This window comes from Rhynchophorus ferrugineus, unplaced genomic scaffold (assembly GCF_030347505.1).
Source record: "Rhynchophorus ferrugineus isolate W39M unplaced genomic scaffold, kcgeb_rfMv2 rfM8, whole genome shotgun sequence".
Lineage (NCBI taxonomy): Eukaryota > Metazoa > Arthropoda > Insecta > Coleoptera > Curculionidae > Rhynchophorus > Rhynchophorus ferrugineus.
The window spans coordinates 21,963,572-21,981,235 of record NW_027472587.1 but is presented as its reverse complement, the minus strand read 5'-3'; the positions used below and the strand labels follow the sequence as shown (position 1 = coordinate 21,981,235).

The 17,664-nt window shown below is 38.1% G+C and overlaps 4 protein-coding genes and 1 long non-coding RNA gene across 7 annotated transcripts; 1 reads left to right on the top strand and 4 right to left on the bottom strand.

The window, feature by feature from the left end:
- The first annotated feature begins 18 nt into the window (after positions 1-18).
- On the top strand, positions 19-12,065 carry nahoda (DOMON-like domain-containing protein nahoda). 3 transcript variants are annotated; one of them, XM_076410898.1, is made up of 19 exons: positions 19-751; positions 4,765-4,835; positions 5,813-5,910; positions 5,971-6,104; positions 6,365-6,586; positions 6,644-6,987; positions 7,100-7,244; positions 7,305-7,328; positions 7,422-7,670; positions 7,727-8,029; positions 8,091-8,222; positions 8,279-8,632; positions 8,765-8,983; positions 9,168-9,311; positions 9,794-10,007; positions 10,071-10,264; positions 10,326-10,507; positions 10,910-11,032; positions 11,257-11,337. In XM_076410898.1, the coding sequence occupies exons 1-18, from the start codon at positions 592-594 to the stop codon at positions 11,021-11,023; spliced, it is 3,303 nt and encodes a 1,100-aa protein (XP_076267013.1). In that variant the 5' UTR covers positions 19-591; the 3' UTR covers positions 11,024-11,032; positions 11,257-11,337. The 3 variants fall into 3 exon arrangements, with proteins under 3 accessions (XP_076267013.1, XP_076267011.1, XP_076267012.1); XM_076410896.1 differs by lacking the exon at positions 10,910-11,032 and having other exon boundaries at positions 11,257-12,065; XM_076410897.1 differs by lacking the exons at positions 9,168-9,311; positions 10,910-11,032 and having other exon boundaries at positions 11,257-12,065.
- Positions 3,284-4,263, bottom strand: LOC143200472 (uncharacterized). Its single transcript, XR_013006729.1, has 3 exons — positions 4,038-4,263; positions 3,781-3,982; positions 3,284-3,359 (listed from the first exon to the last, which is right to left on the bottom strand). It is a non-coding gene; the product is annotated as an uncharacterized LOC143200472 (long non-coding RNA).
- Positions 12,066-12,154: 89 nt separating the features above from the next.
- Positions 12,155-14,011, bottom strand: LOC143200464 (store-operated calcium entry regulator STIMATE). The gene is made up of 5 exons (XM_076410901.1): positions 13,655-14,011; positions 13,443-13,603; positions 13,090-13,385; positions 12,873-13,032; positions 12,155-12,818 (listed from the first exon to the last, which is right to left on the bottom strand). Exons 1-5 carry the CDS (start codon positions 13,795-13,797, stop codon positions 12,790-12,792), a joined length of 789 nt encoding a protein of 262 aa, XP_076267016.1. The 5' UTR covers positions 13,798-14,011; the 3' UTR covers positions 12,155-12,789.
- A 331-nt stretch (positions 14,012-14,342) lies between these two features.
- Positions 14,343-15,467, bottom strand: RpL12 (Ribosomal protein L12). Its single transcript, XM_076410887.1, has 5 exons — positions 15,300-15,467; positions 15,160-15,233; positions 14,895-15,075; positions 14,538-14,645; positions 14,343-14,484 (listed from the first exon to the last, which is right to left on the bottom strand). The coding sequence occupies exons 1-5, from the start codon at positions 15,334-15,336 to the stop codon at positions 14,387-14,389; spliced, it is 498 nt and encodes a 165-aa protein (XP_076267002.1). The 5' UTR covers positions 15,337-15,467; the 3' UTR covers positions 14,343-14,386.
- A 959-nt stretch (positions 15,468-16,426) lies between these two features.
- Gadd45 (Growth arrest and DNA damage-inducible 45) lies at positions 16,427-17,627 on the bottom strand. The gene is made up of 2 exons (XM_076410886.1): positions 17,440-17,627; positions 16,427-16,999 (listed from the first exon to the last, which is right to left on the bottom strand). Exons 1-2 carry the CDS (start codon positions 17,481-17,483, stop codon positions 16,564-16,566), a joined length of 480 nt encoding a protein of 159 aa, XP_076267001.1. The 5' UTR covers positions 17,484-17,627; the 3' UTR covers positions 16,427-16,563.
- Positions 17,628-17,664: the final 37 nt, after the last annotated feature.

The window sequence follows — 17,664 nt, the reverse complement described above, 5'->3', positions numbered from 1 at the left end:
ATAAAAATCTATTATGTCGATTCAGCATGTACTTTTGGCTTTTTCTAATTGATTTAAAGTCGCGTATCTCTAGTTATACTGGTTCAATTAAAACATAGTGTAGTGCGTATAAAAGGTGACAGTCCATAAAACATTTTAGGCACAAAATTTATTTCGCTTTTCTGTTTATTGGTTTATTTTATTACCACATTTGTATTAATGAAATATTTGATGTTATTACTGTAGTGTTATTCCCAATCTAAAGGTTTTCGAGCAACATATATATACGCAGGTGATCTGAAGAAAACATTAATTTATCCAAGATCCCCGGTACGACCATCAAAGACCCCTTCCGCACCTCTTCGCCATCCTCCCCACCTTCGCCCCACCGGCCAAGGTGTTCCGCAAGACAGACCAGCGCCGAAGCTCGAAGAGACGGTGTTATTTGTGCGGTGCTTTTGTTCATTTTGCGCGTTAAACGTATCGGGGTGCGGGTGGTGAGTGTTAGTGTGCGGTTGCAATAACGACGACGTCGCGGCTTACCGCCGAACGGGACATGCTCCAAGGACCACGTTGATCCGTTAAGCCAGCCTTTCCGATAGACCGACCAATATGGCAACGCTCCTGCTAGTGGCGCGACTGCTACTGCTGCTGTTAATCGCGGTGATGCCGGTCCGGAGTCATGTGGCGTTGGTGTATCCTCCCGCCCGCAAATACGACCTGGACTTCCTGGACAGCTCCAGAACAAAGGCACCCTGTGGCATGCCCAAAGGTACGAATGGCTAGGGGCCATCGACAAGAAAATATTGACAAACCCGCGCGGCCTTGTATATCTGTGGCCGGGAATGACCGCGTTTCAAGCCGAAGAAAATATTCGGATCTGGCTTGAGATCGTTTCGTATTATTGTTTCTCACAGCGCTGATTCGATAATGAATGAATGCCGATTAGCCTTGAATGTTTGAAACAAAAAGGAATGAACGCGTCGATTACGACATCCATTAGTTGCCGATTAAATTCGATACGATTTTTTGTTTTGATCAAACATTTCTACGATAGCGGCTAAAATCGTTAAATTTAAATATGACGAGTCATATACTGTTACTCAAGCTAACAGTAAGAATTAACCAGCCAATAAACGGTGCCATTTGCATATATTTCAATCCGCAAAACTAAACTTTTTACTCGCGGACACTTTGAATGATTAATTATAATAATAAAACCATGATGAATTATGATCCCGAGTATTGATAGGGTGCCGTTCAATATTGGAAACGTTCGCTTTTTCGCTATGTGTCATTTTCCTTTTTAAGACGTACGTCAATCAAGTCCCAAGAAGGCCGTAAAAAGTAGCGCATCGGAATTCGACCGACATTGTCGTTTCTTTAATCAAATATACTCACCCGAACACTTGTTACTTGCTTTCTGATTTTACCTTCGCTTTCACCGCGTGCCGCACTTTTCTATATTTTTTTTATTTATTATCCGCCTAGTGTTAATTGGACGATTTAATTATGTGTATTTTCTAATTACATATCGCCCATTGTGTAAACGATAGTTTCTCAAGTATTGCACATCCTTCGCGAGACCGATTTACAACGAAACAATCAGATACCCGACCGAATGGTTAATTTCATATTTGCAGTCTAAATCTGTCGGACACGCTTCGCATAAAAAGCGTTATTATCGTTTTAAATGTAATAATTATATAAATTGCCAATCGGAGACTTAATAAAATTGCTCTCCCTTTTAATGTATTTATCCACGCAAATAAGTTTTTCGGTTTGGTTTCTGTTTCGTGATCGAGGCATTAGTTTTATACTTCGAAACTTACCGTCTTAATTTCGAACTGTCACAACGGCACTTCTATTTGGTATTTCCACACCATAAGATACACCAGATCATTCATCAAATTGTATACACATTATATTTTGTCATGTCGTCTTATCTTTTGTTTATATGTTACTTCATACATCACTCAATAAGTTTAGGACCGACCTACAGATGACATCGTCCCAGTAATCCTAACCTTCAAACGACATGTATCGAATTTTTATGACAATCTGGTTCAAAAGTTAAAGTGGTTTTAGTTAAACAACTTTTATTTAAAAATAATGCATCCTATATTATACATTCTTAAGTTGCCATTACAGCTATAGGTAATGCTTATGAATAATTAAGTAGTTGTATATAATATTAATATAATCAACTAATGCATATTAGTAGTTGATGAATAAACCCACTAATTTTGTATTCATATGGATTTTCTTAATATTTTAGTGGCCATTGCCTTTGTAGAAAACATTTTCAGCAAGCGAAGGGCTATTTTTGAGGCCTTCCGGAAAAAAATAATTGAAGGGTCGTTCGAATAACTGTATTAAAGTTAAGGAAAATTATTATACTGAAAATTAAAATAATCTTTAGAATTATAGTTCGTTTTTTCGTTCCCGTTCTGGGAATTTATTGAACGAACTAACTATAAGATAAAGGAGCCCATTTGTGCCTCCGACCGTATAACGATTTAAGACATAAACATTCGGAATTCGTTCGTGTTCTCTACACCTGCGCGAAACCAGCAATACCTGATGACTTAACGTCTTCTTCGCTATTTGAAATTTACGTGTTACGTGTAGTTAATGTTGACAGGATAATCTTGACGGCGACGGTCCTTTCCCATCTATTATGTATCGCGTACTTTGTTTTACCGCGCATATAAAGAAGCTGCCCGGACAACCTCATCACTACTGATGAGAAAAAAATACAATCGGAATGATCTAATACGAATAATAGCCGCCGGCACAGCCTTCAAGTTGTCACAATTACACATCGTTGCTGTGTATTATTGTACGCGGACGATATTGACAATAAAACACATTATTTGAACATATGTTATTAAGAAAATGCCATTAGATTTCTAACTGATGATAATTACCACAGAAATATTTGGCTATAACGTTACGATAGTCATCAAAACAATTAAAATACCATACGATTCCGAGAAAGGAATGGGCAAAAAGCGACATGACAAAAGCAAGGACGCATAGCACGACGGAACAGACGATTGTCATTGTCTAAGGGCGGACACGGGTGTTTTGATTCGTCGTTTAGGCCTGGAACGGTCGCGGCACCTGTTGTGTTATTGGGCCGACGTTCGGAAAGCAGGTCGTGTGTTAGGTCGTGACGTAATTTTAGAAATTTTCACTTACGACATTCCACGTCGATTTATCGCCGTTAAGCGAATGCCGATTTCTTGGTCGCGCCTATACTCGCTCGCAAGGAAACAAAAGATGATTTATGTGTTATTCGCCGTCGAGTTATTTAATCGAATTTTTACCTTTTTTTTCGCTACAAGCCCGCTCTGGTTTATTATCCAACCAGAGGTCTATTAAAACAGCATAAGGTCGAAATTAACAGTATGAATCGAACAAAAAACAGTCAAATTCAGTGTTAAAATGAAATAATGTTACTACGAGCTCATTTTTTATGTTGAAGCAACTTAACGACGCAGATATTTCCTAATAAGACGATTAAATGTGCAGGACGCGTTCTTCGCATAAACAAAGCGATATATATAGGTAAATAAAGGTATTAGTTTCAAGGCGAATTAGGTGGTCGCTTTTGAATGCCATCAAGAAGTATTACCTTTTCGGAATTTTAAATTTACCCACTTGCCCGAGTTCTTGACCTAAATGATCGAAATTCACGTGATAAATTATCTTTTAGTAACGATTGTGGCGAAATAGATATAATAATATGTCGGATTTGTATCGATGAAAAAATGTTAGTTAATATCCGGTTTTTACCTTTGAATACTTTGAACTTCCATAAATAAATAACGAATATGATTCAGTAATGTTGGACTTTTTTTCTCTGACAACATAGTGCTATCACACTAACGCACTATGTAATTACCGTTGGCCATAGCATTTGTTTTGCATTGTTGTAATAGATTATCGATTATCCTTTCTTCCTTCCTTTCAATGTCAATTCCTTCTTATATCAAGACTAAAAAAGAGTTCATTAAAGAGCTCTGCGGTCAGTTTACCTCAGCTCTCGAGACCTTTTCTGTTTTTTCTAGTTGTTTTACGCATTTTCATTGCACCCTCTTTTAAAATAATTAAACTTTCCCACATTTGTCACGTTGAACATACTTGAAAAATCATCTGAAGGTTTCTGAGTTATATCTATACATAAACATTATTAATTATAATAAATAGAGATGTTTTGAAGTAATTTAAACCAGTAACAGTAAACGCTCCTACAAAGACGAAGTTTAAGGAGGCACTATTAAGAAATGATCGGTAGAATTTGCATGTTTTCACGCTATCCTTTTGAGTTTAGCGTCGGATTCGATAGTGGGCTGGGACTATCGCGTTTTCGCGCATCGTCTTTCAAGTGCAACGAATATGCGAAACCGCAACGGCGACCAGGCGCAATTGCAGCCGATCGGAAATTATAAAGAAGTTGGTTGCGTAATTGCCAATAAAACCTTGTGACATAACTTTACCAGTTAACGGAAATCAATTACGGTAATTGGAGACACGGAGAATGGAAAGTAAAAGTAGCGGAAAATTGCTAGCCAAAGGTCCCGTTTTGTGCATTCTTTTCAACGTCGTTATAACACACCAAAACAACGTCATTGATGCACTTTATTATACATTTTTCCAAATCTACGATTATTAAAATAGAAAACCAGCCTCGTCTGCTACTAGATTTTATTAAGCAATGATAATAGTAATATTTGACGCACGCAACTATTTCTAATCATCGAACGGTGTTTATTCCAGGAACTATCAAGACAGCTCTATTATCAGGCAGCAAATTCAACACCACCTGGCACTTGGGCTATCCACACAAGGTAAGCCGTTTCATAAAATTATAATATAAAGTTTTATATAATATAAAGTAATATAATATAAAGAGAGAAAGGACATTTAGGCTTTTCCTAACTGATGGTTTTAAAGCTATATATATATCTGTTATTATCTATTAATTGTTGTCAAACTACACTGCGTTTGATAGATTAAAATCCATGGATAAAAAGGTAGCGTCACTCGTTCATTCAGTCCAAACTTACGGCATTTTAAAAATAGAGAAGAAAAGTCAGGTCATTGACATCCTATTTTGTTCTTTTACAAATTGTGCCATGTATATGGTGATGAGTGTGAGTAAACGCCAATTTCTAAATTGATTTTTTCATTGAAGGGTCGATAAAATTTTTGAAAACAGTGAGTTAGATATATATTTCAGCTCGGGATATTGCTACTGAACTAAACAACGACCATAAAATAATTTTGACCCATTTACATTATAGCAGGTACCAAAAGAAGCTCGATTCTTCGATTCCATATGATGATCAGAATTAACGATGGGAAATGTAATGGGTTGAGATTTCATTTCTAAATAGCTGCTAAAACGAAACGTACTGGAGCCATTTTTGATACATACATGCATCCACCAGACCTTTGGCCCGTCTGACTACCATTTCCTTCAATTTCAAGAAATCTCACAAGCTATATCGTGACGGAATTATGGTTTTACCAGAAAAGTGTCAAAAAGCGTTCGATCAGAAAGCTATATAATATACATCACTGATTAGTGTTTGAAATTTATACGCAAAAATACATATAACAAATCGCCGTCCCCAAAGCAAATGTGTTATCCTCAACGTGAACGTAATAAACGTACTTAACTCCACGGGCAGTGTAGTAACCCATTTATTTAATCTCATTTTAATTACTGGTGGTTGACCTTCATGTTATACTGATGTTTTTTCTTTTAACGGACCATTGCATCTGTCGAAATCGATCATTATTTTAACGAATAATGTTTTAGGGTGGTTTTAAGTTGCAACTTTTGGACGAACTAGAAAGACCGGTCTTGGATCTGACGCCGAGCGTGCAAGGTTCCGAATATGTGTCCGATGACGCCACGTAAGTATTCTCTTTCCCAATATCATATCGAATTTTCGTCCAATGGCGAAATTGATGTAGTGCTCAAACGTATGGGGTCCAGCTGCCGACGAATTTTACCTGCATGAACTGCACCCTACGACTGCTAAGGCAAGCCTTGGAATGGGGTAAAGGATATCAGTTTTGGTCATGCGCGGATGTAGATATCAAGACCCGTAAGTGTATGTTATTGTTAACAAGAACGTTGACCTAGCTAGCTAGATTATCGAAATAAGTCATGTCCCTTATGAAGAGAATGCAAGAAAGTTATAATTTTGTCCCCGTTACCTGATTACTCTATAAAAAATCACGAAGAATCCAAATGCACGATAGTATTTAAACGGAAACTACTATTCCCCATCAGTACACTGTTCTAAATTGGTTTTACTTGTTTCTAAATTGAATAAAAGTTTGTCAAACAAAACGTTGTCCGTAGGAAAGGAATTCAGAGAATCATGTAGTGGCCATGGACGTTATCTCTTGGGCAAATGTAAATGCGACCGGCTCTACTACGGCTCCGTTTGTCAATTCCGAGACGAATGTCTCGAGAATAGTGATTGTGGTGCGCAAGGAGTTTGCGTCGACATCGGAGCCACAACCGCTCCCAAGAAACAGTGCTATTGCCAACTCGGCTGGTTTGGACCAGGATGCACCAAACGTACTTAATCATTCCGGATATATTTAACGCCGAATATACCAATAAACACTTTTATAGGATCGCCCGTCAAATCAACGGACATCGACTTTGATTTGTACACAGAGAAGAAACTATCGGACACTTTCACGCTCTATTGGAGGATCCTTAAGGAACATAAGGAATTAGAGGCAGTAATGGTGGTCAACGGCACGAGCTATGCCGCATTGGGATGGAGGCCAAAGAGTCAAACTAAGAGCTGTAAGAACTTTCCGCTAATTGGACCTGAGCCAACCTCAAAGGCCGAGACGCCAGCGGCTCAGCCAGAACCCAAAAGTGAACCAGAACCCAAGAGTGAGCCAGAACCTAAAAGGGAACCGGAGCCAGTCAGCGAGCCGGTTAGCAAGCCAGAACCGGAACCAGTGGTGAGAATTATCTGTTATTTTGCTTTTAATAACACCACTTTGCGTATTACATTTAAATGTATTGAATTGAAATCAGAATGTACAGTAATATTGAGCAAAATAAATCCTTCAGAGTGAGCCGGAACCAAACAACGCGGAGAACGAAAAAAAGTCCAACTATAACAGACGTTCCGCGGCCCAAATGCCACCACTATTAGCGTATCAGGACGTGGACAAAGTGGAAACTAGCATATCTTACCAAGTGAGCACCAGTCAAGGTTAGAAAGATGCAATCTTATTTTTGAATTAATTTTTCAATATCTTATTTACGTTCGCAGGAAGGAGCAAAAGGCAAACAGAAGGTAAGCGCTTCGAAATTGACGTTTGTAGTTAGATCGCAGTGTTATATTTCTCTATCGATTGACGTAAGGGTATATGTCTTGTCGATTATTTAGATTCGGCACCCGAACCAAGTCCGGAACCCAATTCGGAACCTACTCCCGAGCCCAAATCCGAACCCGAGCCGGAACCCTCTTCCGAACCCACTCCCGAACCCAAGGCCGAACCCGAGCCCGAACCCAAAGCTGAACCTGAGCCTAAATCAGAGCCTGACCCTCAACCAGAGCCCAAACCAGAACCCGAACCCACACAAAACACACACAATAGTCTAGAACCACCAGCACCCCAAAATTCAAAAAGCCAAGGTAAATGCGGATATTTTGCTCTGTTCTGTTGATTATGCTTTTCGTTTTTTTTTAAGCGGAAAATCTAAATCCCTACACGCCCAGACACGACTTCAACCCCATGGACTGTACCGACATTGTTATCGGATCCGCTCGGGGTACCGCTAGTAGGATCGGGGATTATTATACGAGAGACAGATCCACGCCAAGAATGGACAACTTCTGGGGTGGCAGGAACGATCTCACGGCGGCGCTGGGTTTCGAAAAAGACGGAGTCACCACCATTCTCTTCCGGAAAAAGTTGGAAGCTAAAGAGCCGAGCGACCATTCAATCGAGGAAGACATCATGCACGTTATTTTTGCTCAAGGACAAGAGAAAGGTATGTTCGAGAAAAATCTCCACTGAAGCGATCTAAGTGTTTGAGGCTTTTTGCGTTACAGGAAAGTACGTCCATGTTCCTAAATCAGGAGTAGAAACAGCACAAGCTTCCGACAAAGAATTTTATAAGGCGGACGAACTGAAGTATCACGGGCACGGACAACAACGAGGATCTATAAGCATGAATTTTTTCGGTACGGCACCTATGCCTTCCTTGAGGTCGCAATTTACACAATGATATCGTTTTTAGACGAGAAGGTGGTTGCATCGGCGGGAGACAGTGCTGGAAACGATACATCACAAAACACTGACTGCGCCGGCGAATGGAAAATACCCAAAGGCTGCAGCGCAGACAACCTCACTTGCGAATACAGTGCCAGGTGGGAGCTGAACGCTCGGAAAGATGAAATCAGATTCACCCTCACCACAAGTAATACGGACACGTGGACCGGCATCGCCTTCTCCAACGACGAGAAAATGTCCCAAACCGACGCCATCCTAGGATGGGTGGATAAGACAGGCAGGCCGTTCCTGATGGACACCTGGATTTCCGGTTATACGCAACCCTTCTTGGATGCGAATCAAAATATCTACAACACCAGCGGTAAATGTTTCACCAGGATTTAGAGAAAACGCTATACAAAACGGCAAAAAATATCCATAAATTAAAATAAAAATATATAGAGACATCGATACGTTTTCGCCAAGTCTAACCGAATCCTTTTTTTTGTCTTAGGAAGAATCGTAAACGGAGTCACCACCCTCTCGTTCAGTCGCAAACGTGACACGAACGACGCCCGAGACCTGGCCTTCACCAACGACCACTGCTTGTTCATGATGTTCCCAGTGAAAGGCGGAGCCTTCAACAGCGTCAACAAGAAAATCCGCAAACACGAAGCCGTGCCGATAATTAGTACCGAACGCATCTGCATCAGGTCCTGCGGAAACGTCAACGGTAAATTAAGTTTTATTCTCGACGCGATTTTCCGGTTCTTGGACTGCCTAACACTTCGCTCACGTCATCTCTTTTCTTCCTCATACCACTGTAGGTACGCGCGCTTTGCTCGTTTTCTTCTTTCTCTGTCGGGTTGTCGTTGCGTTCTACCGAGACATATCTCACTCGATTTACGTTGTTACAGATGTGGCTAATACTTCTACCACTTCGGTAACTACGGTTACCGAGGAGACTGTCGTTACTTTTGAACTCACGACGGTTACTCCTTCTACACAAGAGGTCGACGAAACAACCGCCACTACACTGTATACATCAACCGTGCAATATTGTAAGATGTTAACACAGTAAAACGTTTAAATTAGATTTCCATTCAAGAGGAAAATGATACTTCTGTTATATTAATAAGAACACGAAATATACTAATCGATACGATCCATTCACGACAGTAAACTAGATGGAATCACCTTAAATTTCTTTTATTTCTTTGTGAGTTAATCCGTGGTAAACTTAGAACAAACAAATAACTAGCGCTAGTTAGCTATAAAATGTTGACGTCTGCTGAAGGTTAAAACTGCTAGGTTAAGTTTAGGACGGTTAGAAGGTGGAGTCACCTATATGTCAAGATAGGGACTTATTGAGTATTATTAGGAAAATCAAGTTAGTAATAAGTGACATCCATTTTATATAGAGACGCTTTTTCTATTGTTATAAATCGTATCAACTATTTTTCTCGATGTTTCGTGTACATTTATTTCTGCTTGACCGTCGTTCTGTTTAATAATTTCAAATTTGAATTTGCGCAATTTTTAGATGAAGAATATGACTACTACCAAACGACCACCGAATCTCCCGGCATTGATTATAAGATACAGGTAAAACTAGTGGATTTAGGTGAGAATTTCGCCTCTCCGAAACCAGGGACCATCGAGTACGAAGACCTCAGCAACTCGATTTTGAACAACTTCCAACCAGTGTTTAAAGTACTGAGCGGATATCGTAGAATCAACGTGAATCAATTGGAAGAGTAAGTTCATTTTCACACGACGGTTAGTAACACTACAGAGACGAAGACAATTATTATTTTTAGAGATAACAGAAATATTATAGCGGTGATGAATGTCCAGCTAGATAAAGCCATGGCGGAGAAAGGTCGGGCCTTGTCAGCGAGCGTGGAGGAAACGGACGAACAGGTTCATAAAGTTGCTCAAGAAAGTGTCAGTTCGGGACGTATCGGGAATTTGAAAGTAGATCCACAATATTTAGTTTTTGAACCTCAAAGTAGTAAGCGTTATTATTGCAGAATCGCTAAAGAATCAGTAGTCTAATGACATTTTACTTCCAGAATTGACCAATATTGCCTCTGAAGAAGATGATTCCACTATCAGTTCTAGCTTTTTCGACATGCCTTCCACGAAACTATATATCGTACTTGGATGCATAGCTGCTTTGGTGTTGGTGGCGTTAGTGCAGGCTAGTTGTACTCTATATCGGGCTTCGGGACATAAACAAACTAGTCGTCACAAGGTAATGACAACTTGACCATAATTCTTTTTTTTCCGTATTTGCCGTGAGTTGGTCCGTATTCCGAGATACATTGAATATCACACATATAAATAAACAACGATTTTTTGCCCATCACTAATTTTTATGAAAGCAAAAATTTTACAAGCTGTCCCAAATGAAAATTTAGATTTACTAGATTGTAAGAAAAACAGTAAGCCATCTATCGAAAATTTCTTATTAATTGTTAAAATACGCAAATGGGAATTTGAGCCTCCTTCATACTCTATAATGTTTATTTGTTACTTTAAAAGTAAAGTTTGATTCTCAAGAGCCTAAGCTAACCAAATATTTTTTGAGACACCTTGTATATTGAAATAGACGATCCAGTATTCTAAAAATATGTAACACACATTTTCGATATAGAATATTTACAACGTACAGCTGCCGGACGGGACCTATTTCCATGAGCCTCACTGGGGCATCCCGTCCCTTCCCGTTTACGATTACCGACTTCAACAACGTCAAAGAATGTGGTGAACCAGTGGGGTGAGTGGCAAGATGCACATGCTCGTGTTCGATATCACGACCTCACACTGATTCTCGCACCGGAATTTTGTTGTGTAAACCCTGAAGACTCGATTTGTGACTAACCAGTTTGTATATACGGGGTCGTTTTAAATTAAAACATGTATAAAAACGTGATACAACATCGGGTTTCAGCATTAGTAACTATCGTTAATTAATTGAAGTATCTGTATTATTATTTTCAGGATCATCTGATACCCAACTCCTCCTGGAAAGATTATTCGGCTAACACTAATTACGCGTTCGATTCCTTCGAGCGAGAAGAAGCCGCCAGCAAAAAGAACGGCCACCAAAACGGCAACTCGCGTGCTCCTCCTCCTCAAAGCAGACCCCGATCCAACCCGCCCAGGCCTCAAGGTCGTCCGCCCAGCGTCCCACTCCAAACACCCGGAGGAGACTCTAGGTCTTTACAACGGCCCAGAAGCGCCATCGTTCCCCCACACGAGCGAAGCACGTTCTCCTTGCCACGGACGCAATATGATCGACATACCGTAGGCGCAGCCAAAGGCGGTCAGATGCCAGCTGACTTCTACTTCATGCCTTCTCAACGCAAATATTCCGGCGAGGTGGTGAGGGTCTACGTTGACTATAACGGTCAAAAAAGAGAGTACTAGGTCGTGTCTTGTGTTAGTTCTGATCTATTTCTAGTCGTATCATTACCATTAAATAATGCACACGTTTTGTAAAAGTACCTTTTTATGCAATATTATTAAGCATAAGTTTTGTTTAGCGTAAATTGTTCACACTGTATATTACCCTAACTATTAACTTATTTGTATATCCCTTCACGCATACAGCGAAAGACAAACTCACTTTATATAGAGCAAAAGTATTTTTAGTTGATCGTTCAAAAATCTTTAGTTTATTTTGTATAGTTATTCCATTGTTTATTAAGATTTTACTGGATTTTTTTATTGTTAACTAATTTAAACAGTAGATGATGTAGTATTAGCAAACCTTAACAGAGTTGAATAAATATTTTGATACAAAAACATACACCGATCTTTTTTGTATTAAACATTACCGATTAGACTTTAATTGCTTATAGAAACAATTGATGTCATAAACACAATGAAAAGACGCTTTAGAAAAATAAGTCTTTATTTGAATCCTCATAATAATAAACAGTAAAGTCTTAAGGTATAGTATTTTTTGGTATAACCTCAAATATTTTTCGTTTCCAAATATGCCAGAAAATTTGCAGTGATATGTCTTAAAATTAATTTTGAAATCAACAATGTAAAATATATTAAATAATGACGCGGCACGCCAACTTAACTAGCATAAATATACAATAGTAAAATCTAACGTAAAATGTTGACTGTCTTACCCTACAAGTTAATATCACTCTGTAACGACGGTAACAATTTCTTAAGATACATGTAAAAATCACAATATAACCACGATTTAACAAAGATATTTCCAAATATGCACTTAATTATCAAAACAGGACACAAAAAATGCAACAAATAATATTTTTACATTAACCTTTGAGCAAAAATAAAAAGAACCCAAATAATGAACTACTCGAACTAAGCCTTTTTGGCACTGTATAATATTATATAGTGAGAACCTTTAGGCCATGTAAAAAAAGGGTTTATTTATCACAGTATAAGATGAATAAAAACTTTCATCCCATTTTTTTGGATTCCCACTAAACCTTTCGATATCCTTTCTGGATACTCTCACATCATGATAATTCTTCTACCTACAGGCACTTATTCTGGATCAATCAGATCATCATCTCCTAGATGTACAAATATTGAAATAATAATCTAAAAAACAAAAGACATTTCCTTACCTGACAGTAAAACATCGCTCTCCGAGTTAAATTTCTTTTTCCTCAAATTTTTATACTTCACCTTGGCTTTCTCTAAAAGAGAAACCTCCGAACTATCCCGCCTACGCCTACTAGGGTCTTTGTACATTAAAAAGTTGTCCGTCACCCAAAACATCAACATCTAAAACCAATTTGTATAAAAACTAATTGAAATTCTATCAAGATCAAAATAATTTACATTGACGAAAAACGGGATAATTAGCATGACAAAAGCTAGCTCCACTTTGGGGTTATTAAACGGACTTAAAATAAAGTTCTTAACGTTTTCCCAAAAGTCTAATTGCATAAATAACGTGATTGAAACCTTCACTACCACCATTAATCCTACATATAAGCAACACTGCGCCAGCCAGGCGTTTACATTGGGAGGTTTCCCGTATTCGCCAAAATTTATAGCCTCCCAACCTTTATGCCTGGCCAAATATTGGCATGTCCTTATTCCTACAAAGATTATCAGAAGACCCATTGATGAATCTATAAACAAACATTAAAAAAGCATGTAACAATACATAAACATTGTATCATAGCCACCTAGTAGAAAATTAATCAGGTACCAAGTGCAGGGATCTCCTTGATATTGCCCTGCTAGCCACACATTCGCTAAATGTATCGCCATTGCACCCATTCCTTGCTTGGAGGTATCATAAAACCATATCTGCCAGGACCTTCGACGAATCCTAGGCTCACAAAACCTGAAAGCAACATAATATTACAGTTCTTCAAGAATATTCATTTAATCTCACCTTTTAGCGATCAAACAAGTGAATGCTAGACAGGCTAAGAGAACCTGTAGAAACCATCCAAACATATCGGTCAAAGCGTCCTTATCACAATGCAGTCCGCCCGTATATTTTGTGGCCCCCACTTGACTTATGGACGTGTTCATCCTGTACGTATGAGGGTTACGTTATTAACAAATATATCGATCGTATTTCCTCACAATTCCAGAGCTACTATCTGTTTTTCATTGTTTGTTTAGTGAAAATGTTATAAAAACAAGTGGAACTACAATTATGACCCGAAATAAATCCGATATTTCGTCAATTCAATTGTTACTAAAACATATAGGAACTTTCAAATTGGATTACTGACAGAAGACTGTCGATTGATGGTTAGTCAACTGAAAATACACCTTATTATCTTACACACATTGCCTCTTTAAATCTTATCGTTTCAAGACTGTATATATTTTAGAAAACAATGAAAATCTATATTTTTGGGTCTACGATTTTAAAAAGCAGAATCTAGCATTATGTTGCAAAAACAAATAGTTTATTCGAAATTCAATAACCAAATATTGATGATTGATCTGCCTTAATTTATAATATGCTGCATAAATGTACTTGAGTAAACTGGCAACACAGCATACTATACCTACTTTTCATTATTAAAATAAAAAATTTAAAGGGGAACAGTATTAAAACAAAAGCATTAGTTTTTTTTACTTATATTATTGTTCTTATTTATAAAAATGTTTATTCGTCGGGAACTTCAATAGTGCCATCATTCACTTCATCTATAACGTCATGTGGAAGTTTACCATCAATAGTGCAACCAACTGACTGAGCAGAACCTAAAGCATTTTTTATATAAGTTGTCAAATATTTACACAAATCATGAACATACCTAAAACTTCTTTTACAGTGCCAGAAAGATGTTTAGCCATCGAGCGTGGCCTCATTTGTCTAGCAATGGCCAAAATATCATCAAAAGTTATGTTTCCACTGTGTTTAACTAAAAGAAAATAAACAGCAAAAATTAGAGCCAACTCAATGACAATCGGCAAATAATTGTTAGATATTAAATATATATGTTTATTCCCAGTAGTAACACACTTAGTACTTCGTAAGCGAGGGTTGCAAATAAGGAACAATTACTCTGGCATCAAAACATATACAACAGTAAATGAACAATACTGTCAATTTTTAAGTTTTAATGCAACTATTACCTACAGTCAAACCTGTACTTGATGCTACTACTTACTGTTTTTCTGCTTCTTCCGATCTCTTGGAGGTTCCTTAAGAGCCTTAATGATAAGAGAGGCAGCTGAAGGCACAACGGATATCGTGGCTTGACGATTCTGAATTTTAAGTTGTACGGTGATTTTTAGGCCTTTCCAGTCGGCGGTACCTTTGGCAATATCATCACCGACTTTCTTGGGAGACTAAAAAAAAACAAAAATGAGGTTAGACGAATAAAGTATAAATTATAATTCTAAAATTAAGTACAAACATTATAAGATACTCACCAAACCTAATGGACCGATTTTAGGAGCCAACGATGAAGTGGCACCAACTTCTCCTCCAACACATCTTAAATAAACTAGAACAAATAAAAAACAGTTGTTCCATATAGGAAAACGTCCATTCATTCAATTAATAAACCTACCATATTTAATTTCGTTAGGATCAAACTTTGGGGGCATTTTTATAAAAGTTTTATTATATTTCTTCTAAAAAACTGGCTATTCGATGCCGATGATTATAGATTTATGAAAAACCTAAACCGACCGTCAACAATGGACGATTTGAAAAGAGACGTGACAGATGTCAGTTTAACATGAAGTTAGCGATGTTGGTAATGAATAACCTAAAAAATAGAAGAAAACTAATTTGATTCTCGGGTGTCGTAGGTACCGACGTATAGAGGGCCAAAGGCATATTAATAATATAAAGAGATTTATAGATATCTCTATATTTTGAGTGTCATGATCATTTGAGGCGAGGCGCGCTTTTTAGGTGTTTTTAAAAAATTAATTATATGTAATAAATAAAAATAAGTATATTACATGAGGATTTACGATATATGATTAATAATTGAAATTATAATGCGCAAGACAGAATGAAATTTTATAACTATTAATTAAAATTTCGTTAAACTTTTGATTTTTGAAAATCACTCTTGAAATCTCAATCACTTTTGAAAATGCATATCAAGAATTGTTTGTGTTCGATGTTAACAATGGACCTCGCCTTGGCCAATTAATAAATTCGATGAAATCTAAACATATCGAAGTTCATCTGGCGAAAATGCCCCGCAACTAAATATCGACAGTATCGATGATTGATTGAAAATTGATTTCGAGTTATTTTATTTTTTCTGTAAAAACTAACTTATATAACAGAAATTGTCCTCATGGCGAATTGTTCGTAATATGCCATGCACTATTATATCTTATCTGTTGTATCGTGAAGAATAATCGATTTTTATGTGCCACGCAATTAGCCGAAAAAGGGAAATTTAAGGGTGCTTGGCTCCTCATGTGAGATTCCATAAGAATAAAAAACAATATATACATATTTACAACATGTGTTTTATTCATGTTATCATTAAATGTTTCCATAAAAAATCTCAGTAACAACAATTCAAAATCGACACAGTTTACAAATGTTACATAATAATTCAATAAGTCATCATTTCGGCACAATATGTACCAATAACAATATACAAATCTCTCTTTGTACGAGTACAACAATTTAATTCAGCATATAAACAAACGACGTGTTTATTGCTTTCGTTTTCACCAATTGCACTTTGAGCAAAACATGTCACCACGTCACAACGGTTTTGTTGATTAAACATCAATTCATGGGCTGATTGCTTCGTTTCTAGATCAAAAACGATTTTTTCGCTGATTGGTCTTCCGTCTCCTTCAAATTGGCAACTCAATGACAGGCCTCGGAAACTCCTCCAAGGTGCACTCGTAGAAATCCGCCAGCAGATGTTCGTTCTTGGACATGGGAATGACCTCGTCTTCTAGTAAAGGCAACGTGTCATCTCTGGTGATGATGGCACAGTTGCAGTAGGCGCCTTGCTTGTCTTTGGTGGACAGGCCACAGTATTTGGCCAATTTTTCGCCGCAGTCCACCTGCAGGACCGGAATGTAATTCTCGTAACAGAAAGCCTGCAGGAGAACGGCCTGGATGTGAGTGGCGGCGTCCCCTGGACGAGCCGCGGGTAACACGCATAATACGACGTCTTCTGGGCTTTTTTCCAAGAAGGCGATGGCGGGGAATAGGCCACAAACTAAGCGTCGCTCCACTTTAGCATTGATTAAGGCCGATTTCAGGGATCGGCTCAATTTGTTTCTGCAATGAAGAAAAGCAACGTAAGTTTCGTTGTATAAGATTATTTTCAGGAAAAAAAAACAAATATTTATTCGATTATTATCAGCAAATACCGCTCGTTGGTTAAATTAAAAAATCCAGTTGAGATTAACGTCCTTTCCAGTCTAGACGACGACCCCAAGCGCCAAGTAAAACAAACGCTCCCCGTTTCCAGGGCAACGCGCTACATAAACGGAGCGCACACGTGAGTGTAGCCAATGACCTTCGTGTTACGCTCTGACCTTTTTGATTTCGAAAATTCGGAAAAAGTTGACTGCTGTTATTTCACGGTGAAAACTAGCACCTTATCTTGTATTGTTTTAGCTTTGAGTAGCGCTTTCGACGCCACGCGCTATTTGCTGATAATCGTTACACAAACACGCGCCATCCCTTTTAATATTGCGTAAATTTACGATGCTTACCTATTCATAACTTGACACTTTTCCACTGATTTCGTCAAACACATGTTTGGTCTGGTATAAGTAAGGGTTCTCACGGATTTGTAATCCACTTTCACAATCAATGTATTCCGCCTAGTGGGAATAATATTAGTCCTAATAATCCTCAGATAAATCACACACACAGAATCAGTAAAAAATTCAAAACACACCACTTAATGTTGCGAAATATTATCCAAGTCGCGTTGT

What these genes read in the sequence shown, in the direction of transcription:
- nahoda (XM_076410896.1), top strand. Translation starts at nt 592, where the DNA reads ATGGCAACGCTCCTGCTAGTGGCGCGACTGCTACTGCTGCTGTTAATC. An exon ending in AGCCAGAACCGGAACCAGTG is followed by an intron (nt 6,988 to 7,099) that starts GTGAGAATTATC and finishes TAAATCCTTCAG; the next exon opens with AGTGAGCCGGAACCAAACAA. An exon ending in CCAAGTGAGCACCAGTCAAG is followed by an intron (nt 7,245 to 7,304) that starts GTTAGAAAGATG and finishes TTACGTTCGCAG; the next exon opens with GAAGGAGCAAAAGGCAAACA.
- LOC143200464 (XM_076410901.1), bottom strand. Translation starts at nt 13,797, where the DNA reads ATGAACACGTCCATAAGTCAAGTGGGGGCCACAAAATATACGGGCGGA. An exon ending in ACTTGTTTGATCGCTAAAAG is followed by an intron (nt 13,604 to 13,654) that starts GTGAGATTAAAT and finishes TGTTGCTTTCAG; the next exon opens with GTTTTGTGAGCCTAGGATTC. An exon ending in TTATCCCGTTTTTCGTCAAT is followed by an intron (nt 13,033 to 13,089) that starts GTAAATTATTTT and finishes AATTGGTTTTAG; the next exon opens with ATGTTGATGTTTTGGGTGAC.
- RpL12 (XM_076410887.1), bottom strand. Translation starts at nt 15,336, where the DNA reads ATGCCCCCAAAGTTTGATCCTAACGAAATTAAATATG. An exon ending in TCCTAACGAAATTAAATATG is followed by an intron (nt 15,234 to 15,299) that starts GTAGGTTTATTA and finishes TATTTGTTCTAG; the next exon opens with TTTATTTAAGATGTGTTGGA. An exon ending in AAATCGGTCCATTAGGTTTG is followed by an intron (nt 15,076 to 15,159) that starts GTGAGTATCTTA and finishes GTTTTTTTTTAG; the next exon opens with TCTCCCAAGAAAGTCGGTGA.
- Gadd45 (XM_076410886.1), bottom strand. Translation starts at nt 17,483, where the DNA reads ATGTGTTTGACGAAATCAGTGGAAAAGTGTCAAGTTATGAATAG. An exon ending in AAGTGTCAAGTTATGAATAG is followed by an intron (nt 17,000 to 17,439) that starts GTAAGCATCGTA and finishes TCTTCATTGCAG; the next exon opens with AAACAAATTGAGCCGATCCC.